The sequence below is a fragment of the Phoca vitulina genome, unplaced genomic scaffold (genome assembly GCF_004348235.1).
Source record: "Phoca vitulina isolate PV1807 unplaced genomic scaffold, GSC_HSeal_1.0 scaffold26, whole genome shotgun sequence".
NCBI classification, from domain to species: domain Eukaryota; kingdom Metazoa; phylum Chordata; class Mammalia; order Carnivora; family Phocidae; genus Phoca; species Phoca vitulina.
The window spans coordinates 8,742,596-8,764,756 of NW_022589729.1; the positions used below are offsets into that span (position 1 = coordinate 8,742,596).

A 22,161-nucleotide genomic window follows, 5' to 3' on the forward strand; every position below is an offset into this window, starting at 1 on the left:
GATGGTAAAAATCTGTGCTGTTCTCATTTGCTGCCCATCTCCTCCCCCCGGCATGTACCATGATGCCATGTGGGTAGCTTGACCTCAGCCATGGTAAGAGTATTTACTCCACAGAAATTGGGGCTTTTTTTCATTTGAGAGCCGATTATTAAATATTTTTTTTAAATTTTAAAATTTTATTTATTTTTGAGAGAGAGAGAATGACAGAGAGAGAGAGAGAGAATGAGAGGGGTGAGGGTCAGAGGGAGAAGCAGACTCCCTGCTAAGCAGGGAGCCCGATGTGGGACTCGATCCTGGGACTCCAGGATCATGACCTGAGCCGAAGGCAGTCGCTTAACCAACTGAGCCATCCAGGTGCCCCTGAGAGCCGATTATTAAAGACAAACCAGACAAACATAAGGAGTAGGGGTGGGAGCGGGGCTAAAAATCTGGAAGGTATGAGAGGACAGAAGCCAGAGGGCAGGGTTACACCAGGACCATGGTTTTCTCTTATTGAAGAGCAGGGCATTATGTTAGGCACATTATGTTAGCCATTGGCTATTTTTAACACATTTTATTATTATTCTAATACATGTTCACGATAGAAAACTTGAAAGAGAATAATAGCTTACACTTCTATAATTCTTGGTATGTGCCCCACACTTTTTAAGTGCTTCAAATATAATAAATCATTTAATCCTGAAAGTAGCCCCATCAAGTGGTTGCTGTTATCCCGTTTTATTTCATTTATTTATTTTTAGATTTTGTTTATTTGAGAGAGAGAGTGAGCAAGTGAGAGAGAGAGAGGAGAGAGCACGAGCAGGGGGAGAGGGAGAAGGAGGCTCTTCACTGAGTAGGGAGTCCAATGCGGGGCTGGATCCCAGGACCCTGGGATCCTGACCTGAGCCGAAGGCAGATGCTTAACGACTGAGCCACCCAAGTGCCCCAACTATTATCCCATTTTTAAATGGGGAGACTGGGTACAGAGAAGTGCAGGAGTCCAGCCAAGTAAAGGAGTATGATTCGAATGCAGACGGTTCCACCGAGGAGCTCAATCTGCTCTGTTGCTGTTCTATGCAGACATGACATCCGGTGAGGACCCGCCACCGGGAGCATTTCTGAGAAACTGAACTAATAGCAGGAGCATTTAGGAGAGAGAAGGGTACTCCTTCCATTGTAGACAATTAAAATTTGGGGTGTGGAGAATCTAAGCGATGAGTCTCCCCTAGCAAATCAGCTTAAAGAAGGAGTCCAAGCCCAAAATAGAGAAAACCCCTGTGCGTGGATGTGCGAAAATATTCATCATCACATGGATTAAGCAGAGAAAGAAGAGCTTTTGGGAAAAAGTAAGTGTTAGGGAGAAAAACAAGAAAAAGAATCCATGACGGAGAGGATGAGCAATTGGAAAGGGAAGAGAAATATGGGAGGGCATGATGTAACAGTGTCATGAAGATAAGGTAGGAAGAGTTTGGGGAAGGAGTTGCTAATCAACAACACCAACGGCTTCTGTGAGATTTTTAATGGTAACCATATAATTTCTCATCCCAATTGATCACTTTGGGAGTGAAGGGGGTGCTATTAATAATTTGGCCAGGAAACAAACATAACAAGTCAAGAGTGATGTATGGCCACACTAGGTTTACAAATGGATGAAATTGATAGATTTCTAAGAATTCATGATCATCTGGAAACTATTTCTCTTTGACCAACATTTGCTGAGCATTTACTGTGAGGAATGCAAAGTGCTAAAGATAAAGATACATATGGCAAAGTTAAAAAAAATATTTTGTTGGGGGGAAAACAGAGAAAATTGGTGGATGAAGCATAATCTTCCTTTGCCACACACACCCAGAAGTAGTCACTCTTCACAGTGTATTAATAGCTTTTTCTACATATTCCAATGGTTATAGAGATATCTAACTAGTTTTGTTTCCAACTAAAACAATGAAACATGCACATATGAGCCTACAATTTACTTGTTAAACATATATACATCTTTTCAGGTGAGTAAATATTTAGTAACCTCTTAAATGAACATACCATATTTGCCTATTTTCTTATTGATGGACATTTAGCCCTTTTTGGCACTATTTCAATAATGCTATGTACTTCTTTAATTCTTGTGTTCTTATTTACGTAGGAGAGATATCTAGAGTAGGATTGCTGAGCCAGAGTAATTTTACAATAAACTGTCAGTGGGTTGTTTAAAAATTATATAAAATAGCACTTCCACCAGCCTTCTATTAACACCCATTTCCTAATTAGCCATACTTATATCAGACTCAAATTTTTGGCCAATCTATTATTGGATAGTGGTGTATTATAGTTATTTTAACTTGCATTTTAAAAATTATTAATGAAGCTGAACATCTTAATTTTTATTGGTTGTTTGTATCTTTTTTAGTGAATTTGCATTTTTTTATTCTCTTACCAGTTTTTTCCTGTTGAAATAGTCATCATTTTCCTTATTTTTTGAAACCTCTTGCACACTAAGAACATTAAGCCCTTTTCTCTTCAATGTTACAAAAATCTTTCCCCATTTTAATTTTACGTTTTCATTTTGCTTTTGATTGTCATCAAGGAGAAGTGGTTGAATATTTTTTTGTTTTATTTTTTGTGGCTTCACATTTTTCTGTCTTGCTTAGTTTGATCCTTCTCCCTCAAAAGAAGGAAAAGCAATTTTAATTTTATTCTAAATCTTTTACATGTTTTTTCCACATAATACTTGATTCCCCATAGCTCAGAGACTAGTTGTGAAGATGACTGCAGAGTGGGTATTTCCATTTCATTTGGCTAGAGCTCTCACTGAGGGGTACCCCCAGAGCCATGAGAACCCCAAAGAGGGCACTTGGATCAGTGGGGTGGGGGGGAAAGAGGGGTGCAACTGGGTTTTCTGACTGGTTGACATCTGAGCTGAACCTTTAAGGCTGAGGTAGCAGGAGTAGATGGGGTTCCCAGTTGAGGGAAATGGCAAGTTAAGGAGACTTGGAAACTTTGGGATGCAGTATGTTTTACAGGACAGGGAAAGAAGGGCCATGTGGTTTCATGGGGTGGGTCAAGGGAAAGCATTTTTAATGTCAGGGGAGAGCTATTTTTCTGAATTTTAAAATTTCCACAAAGAGTGGGTATTACTTTATGGTCAGAAAAAGTAATTCTAAGCTGAAGGAAATGAAACCGCTGAGTGTGGGATTAAAGAAGTTAAATCATAAGTCAGTAAGGGTAGGAAACACCTCGACCTACAAGATTAGGGATGGGACAAAGAGGGACAGGAATCCGTGTTTGAGGATTGGGAGGAATGTGCATGCCATCTTTAATATCCATGTGCCTTCCTCCAGTTATTCTGGGGCCAGATGGTGACAGGTGCCTGCTAACTGAACTTGGCCTTCAGCATTTCAACTTTCAAGCCTCACTGCAGGCTACTCCAGAGTAATATCCCATTATCTATAATGAGGTCCTTTCTGACTAACATGGCAGTGAATTCTCCACAACCTTTTCTCATCACACACTTCTAGTTTTCACACACCATCGTATTCTTCTGCTCTTCACTAAGAAAACACAGAACCACTACGGGACCTTGTATGTTTAACCTACATGCTTCACACTTGCAGTTCCTTCTCTCTGGGAGAGAGAAATCTTTGTCAGGCCTACTGGAATCCCGCTTATCCTTCAAGACCAGCTTACATATCGTCTCTTCCTGCAGCCTTCCCTGACTTCTTCAGTGAGAAGAAACCTAGATATTGAAATATTCCCTGGCACCATTTAAGACTTATCCTAAGGCAACAAAGTATAATAGTGTGTTTTATAATGATATACAGTGATATATGTTATCATGACATAGATAGTGATATATAATATATATTCTAGTTATGTGTTCATCCTAAAACAACAAAGTATATAGGGATCATGTTCCTAACTAGGTTGAAATTTCTAGAAGGGCAAGAACCATGTTCTACTTCTTGGCCATATTCCACTTTAATACAGAGAAGTCCCATCCTCCCTAAAAAAGACTGGAAGACAACGCCCATTTGTAGAAACAGACCCATGGACAGCAAAGACAGGAGAAGGCAAGGGATGAGAGAATGCACAAAATAAATCAAATATAAAGTCATTTCCTTAAAATAAGGGGATAGGAGCTTGAGGAGAGCGTAATTCTAAATAAACCTCCGAAGGAAGTGAGCCTGGGAGAGCACCGGGCATGAATAAGTGGATCACCTCATACTCGTGGCAGAGGGCCCAGATGAAGTTAGAATTGGAAATGGGCCACATTCACATGTTCCTCAGCATTTGGTGGCCAAAGAGCAATATAGATGCAGAAGAGACCTGAGAATATCTGAATCAGAAAGAAAGAGTAAGAAGAGAGATTAAAGTGGCAGGAGAAGAAGAAGGATATTTGTGAAGAGGGAGAAGTGAGTCAGAGAAAGGTTCTTCAGAGGGGATGTGAGTCAGCAAGGAAGATTACATAATCAACTTGGCAGAATGTCTGTGAAGTGAGGACAGTGGTGAGGACGTCAATCCTGGACGTAGACAGGAGAGAGATCCAAGGAAGCCATGAGGGGCCTAATAATTGGGGTGAGGTAAGAGCGACACGGTGTGGGTGGGGGTGAGGGGTATTCTGGGGTGGGGGGAATCAGGCATAGTTTCTGTGAGGACACAGGGAGGATGGTGGCCTAGCAGGCAAGACAATTGTGCTTGGAAAGGGATCGCACTTAGCATCTTTATAGTTGAATGGCATCCTACACCAGGAAGAGACTGGGAGGTCTGGTTCAGTATTCTCATCTGGCATTCAGGGAAAAGTCTGAAGAGTTTAATGTCACCTCTGGGCAGGCCTCATTGCTCACTGCTCTCCCTTTACCCCAGCCAAGCCAAACTGCTTTACATTCCCCACACCTGGTTGTTCTTTCTCATTCATACCTGCAGTTCATGGTCGGGAATGTTCTTCTATATACTCTTTGTTATTTGCCTAACTCCTATTCAAATTCTAGATCTCTGCTCAAAAACCATTTATTTAAAGCATCCCCTCCTTGGGAAGGATTACATGTTCTCAAACATTTGTCTGTTTCTTAACTTATATGGGACATAGAGTTGCTTCTTGACTGTTGCTTTCTAGATTGGAAATTCTTTTTTACTTTTTTAACATATTTTTTACTTTTACTTTTTTTTTTTTTTTTTTAGAGAGAGAGAGTGTGTGAACAAGTGGGTGGGGAGGGGCAGAGGGAGAGGGAAAGAGAGATACTTAAGCCTGGAGCTTGAGGTGGGGCTGAGTCTCACAACCCTGAGATTATGACCTGAGGTGAAACCAAGAGTTGGATCCTTAACCGACTGAGCCACCCAGGCACCCCTTGGATATTCTGTTCGGTCCCATCTTCGATTACTGTACTGTACTAGTGACTGCCTGGGAAGTATCTCTTGAAGGAGGGAGGGAGTGAGGGAGGGAAGGAGGGAGGGAGGGAGGGAAGGAAGGAAGGGAGGGAGGGAGGGAGGAAGGAAGGGGAAGGAAGGAAAGAAGGAAGGGGAAGGAAGGAAGGTAGGTAAATTTTAAAGTTTCACCCCCAATTGTTGACAGGGCCTGCCATGCTTTTTCTGAAACTAAGTACAGTCAGGCTTGATTTAGGTGTGACTTGAGCATTCATATACAGATTTGGGTGGTTGGGTTTTTTTCCCTAGAATTTTAACCATTGCTAAGCATACATTTCAGTTGCATTAAGTACATACACGTTGTTTTGCGGCCATCCATCCTCACCATCACCCATTTCCAGAACTTTTTCATCATCTCAAACAGAAACTCGGTACCTATTAAACAATGATTCCTCACTCCCCCCCCACTCCAGCCTCTAGCGTCCACCCTGCTACTTTCTGACTCTGTGAAATTTGATTACTCAAGGTACCTCATAAGTGGAACCATACAATATTTGTCCTTTTGAGTCTGGCTTATTCATTCAGCATAATGTGTTCAAAGTCCATGTTGTAGCATATATCAGAATCTTACCCCTTTCTTAAGCTGAATAATGGTCCATTGTATGTATATTTCACATCTTGTTTTTCCATTCATTAATTGATGAATATCCGGTGGGGGGAGCTGTTTTCACAGAAGACCAGTATTTTAAGTCCTAGATACAAAATCTGTCATGTAATCTAGTACCTGGGGCTGGTCAGTGGTGCCACGGCTGGTAGATTCAAGCAGCAAAAACAAGAGTAGATTGAGGAATCATCCATGTGCATAGCAAAATCAACAAAAATATCCAAGCACATGGAGACTAGACAGGAGGGAGAGGAAATGCCCCCACTGGGCCATGGCAGCCCTCAGGTGAAGAGGGTAATGAAGATGTATGCCATGAATTTCACATGGTAGTAAATTTTGAGAAGTAGTTGGAGAGAAACTCATTTTTTCCCCTTCCCTTGTTATCAAAATGGCGGAGGGGGATAAGAATGAGAAGGGGCAGAACAAAATGAGACATCATCTAGGAGAAGGAGGGGAGAGCCGGATAGAAGATGAAGGGGACTTTGGCTCCCCAGTGCCCTGTGGAGCCAGTAAAGTCTTAATTCAAAGCTGTTCGACAATTTTCATGTAGGAAGAGCCCTCTGTGCTATGAGATCAATGGATATCTATTCTATAGTTCATCACAGTCCAAAGAAAGAGATTCCACAGCCACGATGAGGCACCGCATGAGGATGTTCAAGACTTTCTTTTCTTCAGCTAGACTAGTTTGGGCCCTTTTCTTCTCCTTGACTTTTCAGTAGTTGGAAAATAATTATTCATACTCATTCCATCAAAATCCCTTACATGCCTGAGTTCTTTCTCAGTTAAAGATTGGAACTGGATTAATATCTTTTCCCTTAACGACTTCTCAGTTACAGTTTTCCTAAGCCTTTAATGCCCTTTGAATTGTCTGCCCTAGGGTCTCTTGGGTTAAAGAATAGTCAGATTTTGCCACATCCTGTTTGAAGCTAGTGTTCTCCTTACTGATCCGCTAACTCCATTTTCGTCATGCCTTTGTCCAATGTGTCTAGTGTGGTGCTGGCCTTGCCGCTGAGGGAAAGAGTGCCATTATTTTTCTGGAAGCAGCTTGACGAGAGGGGCTCATTAGGGGCCCTACCCATCAAGCTCAACCTCCCAGCCTAGAGCAGAGCAAGTCACTTTCCAAGAGACTGCTGGCCCTGAGATTGTGTTACCTTTTCCGAGGTGTTATTTTTGTCTTTCTATTTCAGAAGTCCAGCTCGTTGGCCCATTTCAAGTTGCCTCTGATCTTTAACTGCTGCTCCTCAGCCCCTTGAATCCATCCTTGGGGAGGCTTTCACTGGTCACTTTGCAGAGTCCCCTCAGGCCAAGAAAGCCTCCCTCACTTTGTTTCTACTTAACCCTTGCCCTCCATGGTGGTGAGGGGCCATCTCTGGGCCCCCTCCCTTGTAGTCTGTTATTATTTGCAGGTGATTAGCAGGTGGCTTCTAAGCAAAAAGGAACATTGCCCCAGGCTCTGCTCTCCCATAGGCTCTTGCCATTTTGCTACAAAAGAGAAAAATCGAGCCTTTGAACAGTGTATATATACTATTCATGTCCTTAGAAAGAGAGCAATGTCTATAAAATTTCAGGAACAGTATTAGATTTTACTCCGTTATCAGAGGGCAGGACTACTGGTTATGGTGCGGATTGCTTTTGGAATTAAAAAGCAGTTGCCTTAGCTAGGCGTCTGGTCTTTTAGTAAAAGCTTATTTGAGAATTTCTCTCTAGACACTAATCCCCCAACAAGTTGTATTCCAGTGAGATGGAGTGTCCATGAGTTATCGTAATTGGGGCTGTGGTGAGCTATTCTTCTTGCAGGGGGAGCCCGCTTGGTGACAGCAACTGCATTCAGCATTCGCCGGGCTCTCTGGCTACTCATTTGGCCAGATGAAAGCTCTCTTCTCTACCTCCGTCCTCCAGCCTTTTTTGTCACGTACCCTGCTACCTTCAGATCCCCCAGGGGAAATATTATATGCTTCTTTCAACATCTTGAGCTACTGTCCCTGGCATTAAGTGAAACATTATACTTTTTTTTTTTCTGGATCTCTGAACTATTGCTGTGAGGTGCGGTGTCCCGCTCAGCTCCCGTGCCACCCCCCCGCCCCCGCCAAAGGAGCCAGTTCATTCACCTGAGTTGTAAATTGCTAGTTTCTCTCCTATTACTTTCAGTTAAAAAATAAAATTAGAAGCCCAACAGAACTTCCTCTCCTCCCCTCCTGTGCCGAATAAACATGACCTACCCATTCGCTATTTGGATTTGATATTTGCAGGAACCACGCGAACGTACGTGGAATAATTCTTTTCCATGGATGTTCTCAGTTTGCCTGGGTGGGAAGCTGGTTGTGTCAAAGTAGCTGAGTGTGTAGCAGAATGGGCCAGAAAACAGTTCCTCAGGTTCTTTGACTCTGGATTTAATTCTTTACTCTTTGATGGAGGGGCCGTGTGTCCCTCAGAGCACCTGGCCAGTGTCATCGACTTCGGTGTTTCCCAGAGGTGCCCAGAGCTGCTGAAGCAGAGTGCCCAGGGCAGGAGCCTGGCACTCTGTATTTTAACAAGTGCCTGAGGTGCCCCTCTGGGTCTGACAAGGCTGGGAAACACTGTTCCGTTCACTCCTGGGTTTTGCTCACGAAGGTGTACCGGATCTCGGGGTTGCCGGAGAGGGTGTGGGGTTGTTTGGCTGGCCTCGTTCTCTTGCTTGGTTCGGAGTCTTTTGACGCAAGGAGATCATGAACATTGACGAGCAGGCCCATTTTAAACCAGGAAAAGAGGGAGCCTGCTTAAAACAAAACAAAACAAAACAAAACAAAACCCGAAACAACAACAACAAAAGAAACCCCGAAAACAAAAACTGAGGGGTGTGTTCTCTTTTATTTGAGAATAACCTCAGGAGGTACATAGTTGAAATAGTCCTCAGGGCTACGGCTGCTGTCTTGCTGGTCTCAACATGTTTTGTATGACAACAGTAATAAAGGCTGTTGCACCATCCTGTTTAAATCACAAAACGAAGTGGATTCTTTGTTTCCCTGCCTGAGAACTGCATGTGGTTCCTACTCCCTGATAAGGTGGCTCAGAAAAGTGACCTGTTGCGATGACCTGGAAATCTTCTTGAGTATAATCCTCTAGATAGTGGTAGATGATAGAGAAGAAAATCAGGAAGCTTTGCCATGTGCTGGGGAGAGCTGCCGGATGTAAATATACATAAGGAAGACAGTGCACTTTTATTATCTATTGAATAAGGCAGGCCGGGGACCGAGGGACAATTGAAGACAGTATCTTGGGTACATAATTGAGTTTCAGATTTTCTCACCTTGCCCGGTGTGGCTCTGCTGTTTGCCCAAGTCACATCTCTGCCCTGCCATCAGTAAACCCAGGCTGGGGCTACAAACTGTATCAGCAACAAAAAAAGCCACAACAGGAGCCTTTCATGTATTCGCCGCCCCCTTTGGGTTGCCATGGCAACAATAGTTTTAATTACGGAGAGCCAAAATGATAACTTGTGTATCAGATGTGGCTCACTTTTCCCTGTGGACAAAACTCTGATTCGAGAGCAGCTTTGTATGTGGATTTTCCTTCTAGGCTGGATTTTATTATCTGCTCTAACAGACAGCTCTTTTGCTCATGGAATGAACCAGAGGAAGCTGAAGGACTTGGCAGGAGGGGCTGGTGGACAGAGACCCTGGGGAGACGAGCTGGACCTTTTTGTCTTAGAGGCAGCCTGATGCCCTCATCCCTTGTGAATCTCAGAACCAAGCAAACCGTGGCTCTCAAGGGCTGCTTTTGGCTTCCCCTGTTGACCAGTGGAAAACCACGCGTTAGGACAGAGACTTGTATGAAGTACTATCTGGTAATCATCCTTGACAACGTTCAGGATTATGCTGGGGGTGCTGACAGATAATTCCATTGCAGTGGCAGTCATGGGAATGCAGCTCTCCAATCAAGCTGTGGAGGGAAGAGGCAGGAGAGAGCACCTCTTCCTAGGCACGTGCCACGCCCCCCCCCCCCCCACCTTTGTTCCTGGATCTGCTTGCCCATTCTTTGAATTTCTCCTCAGGCTTGGAGAGGCACCCACACCATATCTAAATATTTCTGGGCTTCCTCATTCTGAAAGCTCTTACAAAGCTAAATAATCTTCCCCTTAGGTAAACATAAATCATTGTCTACCTTCTTTGCTCCTCGAGTAGACCTTTTGGTACATTCATTAATTATGGCCGTTGCCTGGTGGCACAGTGATGGCTGAGTCACCGCTGTGAGCATCTTTCCTGGAACGCCCCCATTTCTGACACTGAGCCCTAAAACCCCATTCGGTGTTAAAGAGGCCATTCTTTGCGATGGACAGCTGGATGGTGGCGAGTGAAAGACACATGCCTGCAAAAGGCAGCAGTGTGGTCTCAGGAGTGAGGGGAGGAGAGGGAGGACACAGGGGACGTTGATGGAATGATGTTGTCCTTAAACAGGCTGCAGCTGTTTCTAATCTCTGGCAACCCCGGAATAAGACCTTGATCCTTTGCTCAGTAGATTTGCAGCCTCCATCGATAGGCCAGTTCATCACAATCCCAGCTTTGGGAGGCCAGAATGCCCATGCAGAACTGTTTAGAAATAGGCACCATGGTTCTGCTTTCTAATCCTTTACCACATTATTAAAAAAAAAAAAAGTCCCGATTTTTGGTAAATCTTGCTTAACTAATGACACAGTCTCTGTTTTGCTTCCGCATTCAGGAAGCTTTGAGGCTATGATTTTGATTTTGGAGTTTAGGCATGTTAATTAAACCTTTGTTTGAAAGCAGAGGGGTTCTGTTTCTTGTTTGTTAGTTTAATAAGATTTTGTGTTAAGAATGGCACTGAGAATCTGTCAGAATTAGCTTGGCTGCATATGTGTAGCTCAGTGCTTTGAGACTCTTGAAATGTCTGTTTTTAGGACATCAGCAGGGGGCTAATGAAAAGGCTTTGTTGATTTTAACGAATTGCAAGCCGCTGTAGCCAAAATAAATATAATCTGCTTTTTGGATTAGTTGTCACAGATGATTTTACCTACTAACAGTGATTAAGGAACCCGAATGGACCAGAAACATAGCAGCTCTCCAGTGACTCCTGCTAAAATAGCAATAAACAGAAGTAAATAAAGACTTAGGGCATTAGTTATCTTTAATAAACAGTGACACCAAATATACTGCATGCAGGCGTGAAGAGGTGGGAGTGAGGGTTTAGGGAAGATTGGGGTGTCAAATACCTGCAAGGCACCCTATCGTTTAAAAAATAAAAACTAGAGTGCTTGCTGGTAATGTTCATCCCTTGTAGTTGTACCTCATTAGGAAGTGGTTAGAAACCCAGAGCCATCTCCCGGTTGCCCAGCCCCCTCTCAACACCAATCCCAGTCATTGTCATTCTGCTCTCTTCTTCCCGCGGACTCTGGGACCAAAGTTGAAATCCTGCAACTATAGGATTAGAGTATGAAAATCAAGGACATGTTAATTACTTGTGTAATTGTTAACCTCCTTGCTGCAGTGATGCTACCCAGTTAGTGAAGAGGAGAGTAGCACTGTATCCTTCCCTGTATTTTTCTACCCTGATGAAAAGAAGGACTTACTCCAATGGGCAAATGTGATTCTCAGATTTCCCCAGTAAAGTCTGATTGTGTTTTCCCTCATTGCTGCTTGATCTAAAGAAGAGGTTGTAGCTGAAACCCGCTTAGGTGGGATGTGTGAGTGCCAGCCGAAAGATGCCTTTGGTAGGCAGAAACATCATAGTATTTTTTTCTGATTTTTAATCCTTTTTCTAAAATTTTTTAAATTCAATTAGCCAACATGTAGTACATCTTTAGTTTCACATGTAGTGTTCAATAATTTATCAGTTGGGTGTAATACCCAGTGCTCATCGCAACACTTGCCCTCCTTAATGCCCGTCACCCAGTTACCCCACCCCCCCCACCTCCCCTCCAGCAACCCTCAGTTTGTTTCCCAGAGTTAGGGGTCTCTCATGGTTTTTCTCCCTCTCTGATGACTTCCCTTTCAGTTTTCCGTCCCTTCCCCTATGATCCTCTGTGCTGTTTCTTATATTCCACATATGAGTGAAACCATATGATGATTATCTTTCTCTGATTAACTTACTTCGTTCAGCAAAATACCCTCCAGTTCCATCCACGTCGATGTAAATGGTAAATATCCATCCTTTCTGATGGCTGAGTGATATTCTATTGTCTATATATACCACATCTTCTTTGTCCATTCATCCGTGGATGGACATCTCGGCTCTTTCCACAGTTTGGCTATTGTGGACATTACTGCTATGAACATTGGGGTGCAGGTGCCCCTTCGGATCAGGACATTTTCTGGTTTTTAATCTTATCGAATGTTTTAAATCATTCTGTGGATACTTTTACCTTAGATCGCAGAGCAAGTGACAAACAGAGCTTTCCCTAGCTTCTTTCTCCCTGGGGGGTAGATACTGTTGTATTTGTTTACAGATGCAGAAACTGGGGTGCTCAAGGCCTGCAAATGAGTCACGGCAAGGCCCGACAATAGAACAGTGGCCTTCTAGTACCCTGGGGAAACCCAGGTGTTAGTTGCATCACTGACTGGCCAAAAGCAGTGCATATGCCCACTCAGGGTTCCAAAGACTATAATCTTACCCTTGCTTACCACCCTCCAGAACGAATAGCTATCGTTTATTAAGTTCTTACCGTGTGCCAGGCACTGTGCTAAGTGCTTTGCAGATGACATGCTATCTGATGCTTACAACAAATCTCTTCATTCTGTAAATATTTATTGAGCCGTCCTTGTACCCCGCTCTGCTGCAGAGATACAGCAGGGAATAAAATCGATACAAATTCCTGCCCTCTTGAAGTCTTGGCTCCAGTGTAGGGAGTTAAGACAACAGGATACATTTAAAAATAGTGATTATATTAGAAGGTGGTAAGTGCTGTGGAGGGAACGCAGGGGCAGGGAAGAGCTGCAGTTCTAGATGAGGTGAGTAGAAAAGGTGAGCAGGTGCCATTTGAGCAAAGACTTGACTTGATGGAGGTGAGGTGGCAGCCACGTGGGTCCCTGAGGGGTGGGTGTGTGGAGAAGAAGTGTCCCCACACTGAGAAAGGAGCCAGCCTGGAGTGTTCTAGGGAAGGAAGGGAAGAATGGGGGAGGTCAGAGTGCATAAGAGGTCAGGTCTGTAGGAATTTGCAGCCCCCTGTAAGGACTCTGTCTTTTACCCAAAGGAAGATGGGAAGCCCCTGGGAGTTTTAGGCAGAGGAGGGACGTGCTGCGTCTGACATTTTCAGACCCGAAGAGGCAGGTTGCATTTCCTCTTTGCACTGATGGAATGCAGGGTGCAGAGTAAGCTCAGGGAAGTACTTGCGAGAAGTCACTGTGTGACTAAGACGCGGAGAGCCAGCCGCTTACTGCCCAGCCCTACAGCTGTGCTCGGCCTCCGGCTCAAAGACAGGCCTGGTGTCTCCGTGATGTTTTTCTTTCCATCAAACAGGAAAAATCTTGTAAATGTTATTTTTTGATGATCGCTTTTGAATATCTGGAGTCAGAGGCTTGTGGAACCGGACCACTCAGGATAACATTAGCCTCATTAAATTCATTTTCCAAACAAGAGAGCAGAGTAGAGTCAAATCTGTAAATGGGGTAAAACTGCTGTAGGTCACGTGAGCAGGAATTCAGATCTGGGATTTGAATCTGGTTCTGCTGCCTAACATGCCCTGTTCTCATGCCCTGCTTAGGCCATCATGCTGCCTGGACTGCAGGTTTCTCACGGTAGGCGCTAAGATGCATTCAACATACACAGGGAGTGAGGTGTTCTCTGCTTGCATGGAGCTGATGCCTGTAATAGTGACCTTTCTGTGTGGTTCCTTCTTTTCACCACTCCTTCCATACTCCAGGACAGATCTTTGGGTAGATGTCCAATTACCAGATGAGCAGGGATTGAAATCTGGTATGGAGGGAAGGCAGCGTTGTTCTAAGTGCCATTATGTTGCATAAAGTGGTCAACTGGGGACTGTCCCTAGACTTCCTTTGCCATAACCCAAAAATTTCTTTTCCAAATCCTATAAACCATCACTAAGTGATAATAGATCTCACTGGACATCAGTAAAGGTCTGTTCTTTCATGGGGAATTTGAAAAGTAAATAGGCATGATTAAACATTCAAACTGATCCTGAGATGAGAGGATATGACGTGTCAGTCAAATTCAGGCACGCCGCTGTGTGTAGTGACAAACAGACACACACATGCACACCCACACACAGCCAGACTTTTCCGTTTTCTAGGTCTTCTGTGCAACTTTGACGGGTGTTTGTTATCCTGAGCAAATCTTTTGTAAGATTTAAATAATCTCGCGCTCTTCTGCGAGGAGCCATGCCTTGCTATGTCAAGGCCAAGTTCTGGGTATGGCTTTTAAAGGAGATCTTATTACATCTAAAATCTTTAGCATTTTGAGGGACTAAACAATAGTTTTGTAGCAGGAGCAGAGCATGGCTAGTTTCTTTCTCTAAGTAACCTTGGATTTCGACCTCGTCTGTTTTACCAAGGAAGCACTGTTAACATGAATGAATGATATACAATTTCATCGTGCTTCTTGCAGAAGTTTTCCCTGAGAATATTTCTGGAGTCATCACACACTGTCGTTCTACCTTTTTGTAGGGTTTACGTGTCCTCTACCACCATTTCCCTGAATAACATAAGAGGATGTCTGTGATACTCAGCCCTAGACTTATTAGAATAAAATGTAATACAGGTGCTCTGTTCATTTTCCATGGAAGTCTTGGGTGTCTGGCATTTTGAAATAAGAGGAGTAATTATCTTGTTATACTACTATCCACTGACAGGTGGGATGGACCTGAGCAAAAGCTTGATACTACTTAAAATTCAAATTAACACCCGGTCAGCTCTGTGGTAGTACAGAAACGTGATATTCCTCCTACGTGCAGGACTAATTTGGGTGAGCAGTAGGAGCTCCTTTTGTCTGATTTCCAGAGAAGGGGCCTAGCTATGGTGATAGCCTGTTTGTTTTTTCCTTACATTCTTTAAGACAAGAATGAAAAGAGTGTATTCTGTTTTAGTAAGTTTTTAAGGAAGCAAACTTTGTTTACTAGAAAATATGGTTCACCTAGCACTGGATTGATCCTGGTTGGTGTTCCCATTTCAGAGCTAGTTTTCCATTTGAGCTTGGGCTCTAGCTGTGTGATTGGCCTCCTCACCAAAGCCTAGAAATAGGATGTGTCTCAGTTCAAACCCATAAATGCAGTTCCTGGAGTGATTAACATTTTGACAAATTGAGCACAGGAGTATTGGTGCCATGTAGCTGGCATTTTCCTTACAAAGGGATGGACAACTATCCTTTGCTCAGCAGGTGACTTGGAATTAGCAAACCCTTGGCTCTGGGAGAGAGAGCATGAACCTGAGCAAATCAGCATAGAAGGCCTCACATTTGTGATCTTCAAAGTTATGGCAAGCTGATTGTCCATAGTTTCTTTAGTGGTTAGCTGTAAATAGTTTTACTCTGAAATGGATAATTAAGGGATAAAGTGGATTTACATCAGTTTATATTTGAAACTGAGATAAAAATATGTAACAGCTAATACCAGATATTTAATTATTATCACTAGTATTGCCTGTCGTTTATGAAATGTTATATTACTCACTTGATGTTCGTAGTAAGTCTGTGATGGGGGGGTAGTATAGGCTTTATTACCCTCATGTTATAGATTAATAAAGTTCAGAGTTTGATTTGTCTAAGGTCACAGACCTTACCTGGTTTTCAGATGTTCTTTCTTCTCTTTTCTCAGATTTTCTTATTTGAAACATAGGTGTTTTAAAATTCTATGGCATTGACTTTTACAGATTATTTTTTTTACCTAATGCTCTGCCTTAGGGTATATATCTGTTCTGTTTTAATTCAAGTTGCGATTAACTTATCACAGAAGTTTGAGTTATGGAGAGGTCCCTTAGATTGTTAGCATTTTTTAAATCTCATAGTGGAAAGGTTAAAGAATAATTGAAACAAGAAAGACAGGAGAAGAGGGGTTGATGAAGTTTGACATCAGAAGGAAGATGAGCATACAGTGTCCACGTAGAGAAGCATGAGCAGTCTAGAACTGGAGAGAAGGAAGTCCTCACTTTATTTTCCCCTTACAAATAGTTAACAAATGGCATTCTCATTTTTCTTTTTTTCTCATCAAGGTACAGAGTTGAGGTAGAATGAGATGACAGAGGTTTTCCTTCAGAGGGACAGTGGGTCACATACCGGTTTTCTAAATTCTCCATGCACACATAGGTGATTATATTCATTAGTATGTTTAAAATGAAGGTTAAGAGAATTTTGAGTACCTAAAGTAAACTTTTAAAGTCTGTATCTGAAAAATAGGAATTTTCCCAAGAGTAAACAAAATTAACTCTCCCAGAAACTGATGTTTGGAATGAAATTACAAATGCCTTTGTAAATTTTAAATTTGGCAAAACATATTCTACCATCATTTAAAAATAACAACTTTAAAGGGCTCATAAATAAAGACATAAAAGGCATTTTGACATTTAATACAAAAACAGCATTTTGATGAACTGGGTAAAATGAATCATAGACATATGGATTACATATTACTTATAGTGTGCCTGAGCTTTAAAATTGAGGCAGTAGAAATCTGGCAAAATATTTTTGGGAAATTTGCTATATATACTATATTTAAAAAGAGGTGAAGATGAACTCCAGACTGCTATGATTGCTCATGACATTGAATTTGATAACTTTTCATTCGCATCTAAGAAATTCTTGTGAAATAGCTCAATCTGTTCGTGTGCTGTGGAAGTGAGTTGTTGGAGACAGTGTATACCAATTTCATTTGGTCACATACTCAATCAACAAGAACTTAGGACCGGGTGCTCCCTGAATGCCCGGATTTGTACTACACACTGGCACAACTCCCTGGATGGAGACATGAACTGTGGACTCCACACTCATGGGAGGGGTAGACAGTGGTAGAGAGGGGCTCACGAATTTCTGGGTAATCCAAGTACTTGGGATACACAAAAGAGACTCTAGAGTATTTACTGGGTATCAGTGTCTCTGTTAGCCTTCACATTTATTATGTTTAATTATTAGAACTCCATAAAAATGGGGATATTATTATTCCTTTCTAATGGATGGAGAAACCCATGTTTCATCAAAATGTATAGGTTAAGTGATTTGTTAAATGGTGGCGGTCGTCTCCTATGTTGCTGGCTCCAAATGACCCCCACTTTCTGTATTCTCACCTATGGTGTCCGTCATGCCCCTTGAATCTTGGCTGGCCCTGAGATTGACTTGAACAAATAGATCATGGCCAGAATGGCATTGTTTTAGTTCCAGACCTAAGCCTTCATTGGGCCTCACAGCTTCTCCCTTTGTAGTCTTGGGAGTCCTGAGTCGCCAGGAGAAAAGTCTGGTTACCTGCTGGAGAGACCCTGCACTGAGACCATGTGGAGAGACACGTGGTGCAGGAGAGGCTCTGAGACCGCTGGGGGGGGGAGAGAGGAAAGGACAGCTAGACTGACCTCCCAGCCAAGCCAGCCTCCCACCAACCAGCCAGTTGACTGCAGCTGCATCAGGGACCACCAGTAGGGTCAACAGAACAAGAGTCCATGTTGTAGACTTATGAGCAAATACAATGGTTGTTGTTTTCTGCTGCAGAGTTTTGAGCAGTCAGGCGGCAAAAGAAGACCAGAGTGGTGGCTGAGTAGGATTTGAACCCAGGTCAGTCTGACTCCAATGCATGTTTTTTCTCACTGCGTTTGCTCTGTGTTTGAGTCAGTGGGGAAAAGGGTGGGGGGTGCAGAACAGAATTCAATGATCCGTGAACACCTCCTAAGATAGTCTGCATCTGACCTGAATGAATTGTGAAAAGGGAAAAGTTTGAAGACTTTTAACTTTGTGTCTTAGAGGAAAAGGGAAACATACCAGTGGTAGGATCCCCCCTCCCAGCCTCCGCCCCAGTGGCCTTCTTGGCGCTTGTACCTTATAGTTCATGCATCAGAAAGAACAGGAGCAGATCGCCCCAAATTCTCATTCCTGATACTCTTCCCCGGGCAAATGCCATGTAAATGTTTGTATTGACATTATTTAGAATTATCAAACTAATAACGGATGCTAATGAATTCCTGTCATTCACTTGGGAGTTTATAAAGAGAACGCGGATAGGAGCTTTAAAAAAGTACAGAAGTGCGACACATACATACACACATGGGAGATGTTATGAACCGTGGCATGAAACAAATGGTAATCAAAAGCTATGAAATGGGGGCAGCATGCAGCGGTCAGGGAGAGTGGAGGGTCCCTGGCTGGTGACACAGGGGAGACTTGAAAGGAGAGTTTTCTGGCAAGTCCACGTTTGAAGTGATGTCATCTTTTTTATTCTCCCAACTCAATTGCTTCTGTGAAGCTCATTCTTTGCATTCTGATGAGGAGCAAAAATGTTACATCAAAGGTTAATGCTTGAATTGAGGATGAAAGAGAGGGAAGAGGGTGGGCGCGCGTGTGCGTGCTCGTGCGTGCGCGCGCGCACACACACTGAGATATAGAAAGAATCACAAATGACTAAAAGTTCTTAGAAATATGATATAAAGGAAAATAGCCATCTTCCTCCCCTGATACATAGTTCACAAGATCGTCCGGAGTTTGGATGTTGAACCGTCTTGGTGCATACCAATGAGGCTACGATCGCGGGCCGTTTCCCTTGGAAGCTTGTGGTGGTCAAGTACGCGGCAAGGGGTGCGTGGTAGCATGAGCACCTCCGGGCCACACAGCAAGGTCCTGATCGGCCGAAACAGCCATTCTTGGGCACTGCGCTCCGTGTTACCATGCTATGCCTCAGTGTTATTTACCCAGCCCTTCTTAGGATGACCTTGAGTGGACTACCCGGCCTCCTGTGTAGGCAGTTCAATACACCTAGTTCAGACTTCTCTTTGTAATCAAGTACTCATTTCCAGGGTTGTTTTTTGTTTTTTTAACTATATTGCCTGTTTTGGGTTGGACAGTTACATAGGTTTATACTATGCATATATATATGCATACTAATGCAGTCTGCGTGTTGAAAGAACACTTTCTTCCTTTTCCCTCTCCACATCACCTACCACTACTTGAGGAGAGTAGAACGTGTGTCATTTTTCTCCAAGTTGTTCTAACTTGTGGCAATCCAGTTGGCCTCTTCACACCAATCCAGAGATGAGGGGGTGAAGAGCAGCCTGGCTTCTGGGCAGTCCTTCAGAAGCAGAGCAGAGGGGACCCTGCTGTTTCGTCTTGCCTGTCTTCTTCAAGAAGCCCCACCAAGGGATGAACCAGAAGCTTTCTGGGCAGCTAGGAACCACGGGCCGCCCATCCGAGCTCTGTGAGGATATGGTGGTCGCCAGTAGCCAGACTAACAGAAACCTCGCAAATGGAGGAAACTGATGGAAAGTTAAGGGAGAAATGTGAATATCCACACTTTTTCACGTGCTACGAGGAGTACTGTTCTCACTCCAGTTTCTTCAGTTTATATTTGAATCATTGAACAAAGGTCTGGGAAATAATACTTGCAAATAAATTCCTCCTCTCCTTTGAACATTTTCTCAGAACCTAGGATTTCTGGTGGGGCAAAGACGTAGGCAAGGGGTCTGCTCTCTGTGGCCTGCGGGTCTGTTGAATCCTTGTATCCCCCGCCAGGCAGCAGTTATGGGGGCCAGTGCCTGAGAGGCCGCCTGAGGGCACTAAGGGGTGGGTGGCCTCCAATCTTGATCACCAGGAATGAGGGCGTTGGGCACCCTGCTGGCTTAGTACAGGAAACATCAAGGGTTAACATGCACAAGAACAAGCCATTCACACTGCTAGCTAAGTGAGCCTTTTCGGAAATTGTACAGTTGTGTTTTTTTCATGATTTCAACTGACAATTAGACGTGTTTACATGGTCAAAGCCCTTTTTCATACTGAGACATTTTACCTGAGTGCTCCTTCTGAGAAAAGCTGAAGGTTTCAGAAAATTGCAAGGCCACTAATGGTTTGAAAAATGACCTCTTAGCAGCGTGTTTAAATTACAGTGGGGGAAGAGTGAGCATTTTTATAAGTAACATTTTATTTCGTTTGTGTAATGAAGCCCATATAATAATCAATATTAAACATGCAATGCTATGCTGGGGCCAAGTGCACATAAGGATGTGCTGCTAATAGTAACAACAACAACAAAACCTGAGAATTTTCCTCTTCAGGAAACATTACAAATATTTGTTTATTAATCCCCCATGTCAGAGCTGAGATTAGAACTCAAGCTTTTGCCTGCCAGCTGATTCACTTATCCTCTGATGAGAGCAGAGCTCATGGAAATAGCAGTATAGGAAGATAGTATAAAGTTTAAAAAATGGTAGGGAGAGTTGATGTGATTTTTAAGAACTTGAAATAGATTTTTCTTGACTAAGACCTGCTGAAATAAACTCTTCTGGTGCTTTCCATGTCATTTTCTGCTTGCAGATATAAAATTGTGGTTTTCTATTAGCAGTATTGAAATATAATGCACTGTGTCTTTATCTTTTTTTCCTATCCTAAAATTCCTCAGGATACAACATAGTCTTTGCAAAGTCCTAAAAGGGCCCAAACCATATGAACTACTGCTTTAATTATAAGCCTTCTCAAAGTTTATAATTATCCCCAATAACAAAGCTGACAGCATACAGAGTTTTTTTAAGATTTTATTTATTTATTTATTTATTTATTTGAGAGAGAGAGTGCACATGCGAGCAGGGGGAGGAGCGGGGGGGAGAGGGACAAGCAGCCTCCATGCTGAGTGCAGAGCATGACGCGGGGCTTGATCTCATGACCCGAGATCAGGACCTGAGCCGAAATCAAGAGTCGGAGGCTTAACTGACTGAGTCACCCAGGCGTCCCCATATAGAGTTTTATACATTGTAAAATACTGTATGCACTAGACTATTTGATGTTCACAACTGCCCTTTGAAGAAGGTAGGACAGCTATTTTTATTCCCATGTTGGAAATAGTTAACAGACTCAGCCTGCTTGAGGGTTCCTTAAGGGCCGCATAGTTTCAGCTTGAAGAAAGTAGGGAGTCAGTGCTTGTCTCGTGATTCCAAAGCCACCATCTACTGATCATGAGGGGCAATGATGGCACATTAAGAAACAAAAGACAAAAAAACCAAAATAGTGAATATAATCTTCTATATACTTTCCTTTGGTACGATTAGAAAAATATAAATATGAAGGATGCATTTATATAGAAATACTGTGCCAGAATTTTATAATTTGTAATAGTTATATCATCAGTAGTATAGAACTGAACGTGTAGTAGGTGTTTATTTAACAGAATGTTATATATATTTTATATATATAATATATATTATATATTATAATATACATAATTTACCAGTATGTATAATATATATAATATATATAATATATATAATTTACCAGTATGAATATAATTGCAGATATGTTTGGGGACATACAGATGTAGAAGAGGTTGACTTGTGTACCCTCCAGGTACTTTAAAAATATAAGTAAGTACAGTGCTCACTTCGGCAGCACATATACTAAAAAAATATAAGTAAGTACAAAAAGCGTAAGCATTGAACTTGTGCCAACCTAGTAGGTTTGCGTCCTATTTCTGCCACATGCAAATGAGTATAAGTATACTCATATACTTTTTCCAATTTTTTTTTCAATTGTAAAATGGTGATTAAAAGACCTACTAGAAAAGATGATTTGTATTGGTCAAATGAATGCTGAAGAAATATATATGAAGCACATTGTATATGAAAAGCATTCAATAAATAGTTATTTACCAAGAAGCAAAAGCAACAGATGTATAGAGCTTCCATTTATGTTGACGTATAGAGTTGGCTGAGACTGAGTATATGCCTTCTTCGTGTGGACATGGCCTACAGTCTCACAATTTTCTTAGTAGATATCTTTGTAATTTATCTTTTTTCAGGGCTCAATTCTTATCAGTGTGCAAAGGTGAGTTTTTAATAAAGTGACAGTCCTGTTAAGGAGTGCCTCACTTCACACTTTTGGTTTGCTCCAGGTCAAATGGAGTCTCCATATAGTCAGTGATGTATAAAATGCACCTTACCATAACAAGGAAAGCATTGTCTGCCCCATTTCCTGACATCAAGAGTATAATAGTGTTCTGTCAAACTTATTCAATGGTGTCCTATTTATTAGAAATGCCAAATTTTCAT

The 22,161-nt window shown here is 42.5% G+C and overlaps 1 protein-coding gene across 11 annotated transcripts in view; it reads left to right on the forward strand.

Moving 5' to 3' along the window:
* ESRRG (estrogen related receptor gamma) overlaps positions 1-22,161 on the forward strand; it is a 563,748-nt gene that overhangs the window by 139,214 nt on the left and 402,373 nt on the right. The window contains exons 1-2 of one of the 11 annotated variants that reach the window (XM_032422155.1): positions 4,249-4,553; positions 17,633-17,695. The exons of 7 other annotated variants lie outside the window; for them this stretch is intronic. Coding sequence is in view for 1 of the 4 variants with exons in the window: in XM_032422148.1 (XP_032278039.1) it covers positions 4,528-4,553 (26 nt within the window). In the remaining 3 variants the exon portion in view is untranslated. Of the gene's footprint in view, positions 1-4,248; positions 4,554-17,632; positions 17,696-22,161 lie in introns of those variants that run through there. 3 more of the 11 variants (XM_032422156.1, XM_032422153.1, XM_032422148.1) reach the window with 3 other exon arrangements.